The following is a 3,429-nucleotide window of genomic DNA, read 5'->3' on the forward strand; positions in this document are numbered from 1 at the left end:
TCTGCGTTGGAGGAAAATGATTCTGCAACAGGGTGATCAAATTATTTGTTGTTTAGAAGATCATTTAAACAAATGTAAACTAAAGCAAGCCCAAAATAAGTGGGATATTTGCTCGATAAACACACAGTCAGACTAGTTTTTCTATTGGACAAAAATGGCTATAAAAAAACAATATTATTGCCAGTTGAGTCATTAAACTATGTCAACACATTCCTTCTGATGTGGAATGTATCTATTTTCCCTAGAGGTCGTTGTTGACTTTGTTTTTGTTATAAACAGACAGTTTATTGGAGAGAAATTAGATTCCTGTGTATAAAGTGAGTATAACTTAATATTGTCTAACTTAGAATAAAAGTATTATGTAATTTGTTAAAGAATTAAAATCAAGAGCAAGCTAAAAGAGGCTAAATGTGTTCCTATGTAAAAGAGGCCTTGGTCTCAATGGGAAGAAATAAATAAAATATACAAATTTGACAGATACGCGTTGCCAAAGCGGACATCGGCAAACCCCTCTCGGGAAACCAAAACATTTCGAATGACAGTTGAAAGAAGGTGACGAAGGATCGGTCACAGAGAACTCAGACACTGATAGGACGGCTGTTTCAGAGAGACCGATTCTGATTGGACATTGGGCTGAAACGTCAAACCCACCGGAATACGCCCGCCTCCACCGTGTGTGTACAAATTCAACAGATGAACGAACGTGACATTTAAAAGGTTGGGACAAAGCTTTCAAAGACAGAGATGTTCAACCATTTCGTCTGGATAACGTTATTGTTTTTAGAGAAGAAAAAAAAAACGTTACTGTTTTCAACAAGCAACTGTCTTACAAATAGAAGAAACAAAGAAACAACTTTTAAAGAATATGAAATGGTGTCGATGTCCTCAAGAACCTGAAGGCAAAATCAACTTGTTGACAGCCAGACAAGTGTTGAACTTACTTGCTGATGTTACAGATCTCTTTGCAATCTAATGGACCGCAAGGGACCCGTCCGTCACCAATAGCTGATATATTTCATACATTTTGGACCGTGATATTACCAGTACTTTAGCGCGTTAGGTCGTTAATAACTAACTCGGCAGCTGTGAACTGTGAACAGAGCTTTCTGTCGGAGTTAAATAAGAGAGGCATTATTTTCCTCCGTAGGTATGTTTCCGTTAGATTCGACGTGGAACATTTCCTTTGCAGGTTGCGGTTTCTTAGGCATCTATCATATCGGTGTAGCGAGTTGTCTACAGGAGCAGTGTCCGTTTCTAGTGCATAACGCCCGGCACATCTACGGGGCATCAGCTGGGGCGCTCACCGCCACTGCGCTGGTCAGCGGAGCTTGTTTAGGTAGGCAGTGATGAACTTCCCTCTACTTATTGCATAGTAATGACACTGTGTGTGTGTGTGTGTGTGTGTGTGTGTGTGTGTGTGTGTGTGTGTGTGTGTGTGTGTGTGTGTGTGTGTGTGTGTGTGTGTGTGTGTGTGTGTGTGTGTGTGTGTGTGTGTGTGTGTGTGTGTGTGTGTGTGTGTGTGTGTGTGTGTGTGTGTGTGTCAGTTTCTTGTCTTGTTTTGCTGTGTCTCTTGCCCGGCCTGGGCACTGTCTGTCTACCTGTCTACCCCCACCCCATGTTTTCCTTGACATTATAGTTGCGAAATGAGTACAAACAATGTTTTTTTTCCCCCCAATTGCCAGCAATAGCAATGTCCGATATAATATTACCACATTATACTGATAGACCGTCTCTGACATGAACAATATTCTGTACCTTATTGTTTTCCCCATCAGGTGAGGCAGGTGCCAGCATCATTGACGTGGCCAAAGATGCCCGGAAGCGTTTCCTGGGTCCTATGCACCCGTCTTTCAACCTGGTCAAGATCATGCGTAACATGCTGTATAAAACACTGCCACCGAATGCCCACCATCGTGCCACAGGGAGGCTGGGCATATCACTCACCAGGGTGACCGACGGAGAGAATGTCTTGGTGTCCCACTTTAACAGCAAGGAGGAACTGGTGCAGGTGAGCGTCTCCTACCTCAAACACTGACTTGCTGGCAAAGCAAGGTTGAGGTCAATTTAATTTGAATTCTAGTCAATTCAGAAAGTAAACCAAATTACAATTCTGATTCAAGATGTGTCTAATTGAAGGGAATTGGAATTGGAATTTCAATGTACTTCCTGAATTGACTGTAATTTAAATGTAAATATATTTCACCCCAACTCTGTGACAAAGTTTTTGACGTAGATAAAGAAATGAGAGGCCTGTCATGCCAAATAATGTCCCCCGGCCAACCAGCATAGCAACCAGCATAGCAACCAGCATAGCAACGGACGCTTTGGTTCATTACGGAATCCGGTCAGAATGTAGCAAATTCTAGCAACAGTCCTAGCAACAGCCCTAGCAACAGCCCTAGCAACAGTCCTAGCAACAGCCCTAGCAACAGCCCTAGCAACATCCCTAGCAACATCCCTAGCAACAGTCCTAGCAACAGCCCTAGCAACAGCCCTAGCAACAGCCCTAGCAACAGTCCTAGCAACAGTCCTAGCAACAGTCCTAGCAACAGTCCTAGCAACAGCCCTAGCAACATCCCTAGCAACAGCCCTAGCAACAGCCCTAGCAACATCCCTAGCAACATCCCTAGCAACAGTCCTAGCAACAGTCCTAGCAACAGCCCTAGCAACAGCCCTAGCAACAGCCCTAGCAACAGTCCTAGCAACAGTCCTAGCAACAGCCCTAGCAACAGTCCTAGCAACAGCCCTAGCAACATCCCTAGCAACAGCCCTAGCAACAGCCCTAGCAACATCCATAGCAACATCCCTAGCAACAGTCCTAGCAACAGTCCTAGCAACAGCCCTAGCAACAGCCCTAGCAACAGCCCTAGCAACAGTCCTAGCAACAGTCCTAGCAACATCCCTAGCAACAGTCCTAGCAACAGTCCTAGCAACAGTCCTAGCAACATCCCTAGCAACATCCCTAGCAACAGCCCTAGCAACAGCCCTACCAACAGCCCTAGCAACAGCCCTAGCAACAGCCCTAGTCTCCCAGTCTCCCAGTCTCCCAGTCTCCCTGTCTCCCAGTCTCCCTGTCTCCCTGTCTCCCTGTCTCCCAGTCTCCCAGTCTCCCAGTCTCCCTGTCTCCCAGTCTCCCAGTCTCCCAGTCTCCCAGTCTCCCTGTCTCCCAGTCTCCCTGTCTCCCTGTCTCCCTGTCTCCCAGTCTCCCAGTCTCCCAGTCTCCCTGTCTCCCAGTCTCCCAGTCTCCCAGTCTCCCTGTCTCCCAGTCTCCCTGTCTCCCAGTCTCCCAGTCTCCCAGTCTCCCTGTCTCCCAGTCTCCCAGTCTCCCAGTCTCCCTGTCTCCCAGTCTCCCAGTCTCCCAGTCTCCCAGTCTCCCAGTCTCCCAGTCTCCCAGTCTCCCTGTCTCCCAGTCTCCCAGTCTCCCAGTCT

The 3,429-nt window shown here is 46.7% G+C and overlaps 1 protein-coding gene across 1 annotated transcript in view; it reads left to right on the plus strand.

Annotated features, from left to right (window-relative positions):
- Positions 1-714: 714 nt before the first annotated feature.
- Positions 715-3,429, plus strand: part of pnpla2 (patatin-like phospholipase domain containing 2) — a 32,615-nt gene continuing 29,900 nt past the window's right edge. The window contains 2 exon segments of the mRNA XM_046351592.1: positions 715-1,336; positions 1,776-2,008. Of these exon segments, the coding sequence (XP_046207548.1) occupies positions 1,150-1,336; positions 1,776-2,008 (420 nt within the window). The 5' untranslated portion in view covers positions 715-1,149.

Source organism: Oncorhynchus gorbuscha, linkage group LG06 (assembly GCF_021184085.1).
Source record: "Oncorhynchus gorbuscha isolate QuinsamMale2020 ecotype Even-year linkage group LG06, OgorEven_v1.0, whole genome shotgun sequence".
Lineage (NCBI taxonomy): Eukaryota > Metazoa > Chordata > Actinopteri > Salmoniformes > Salmonidae > Oncorhynchus > Oncorhynchus gorbuscha.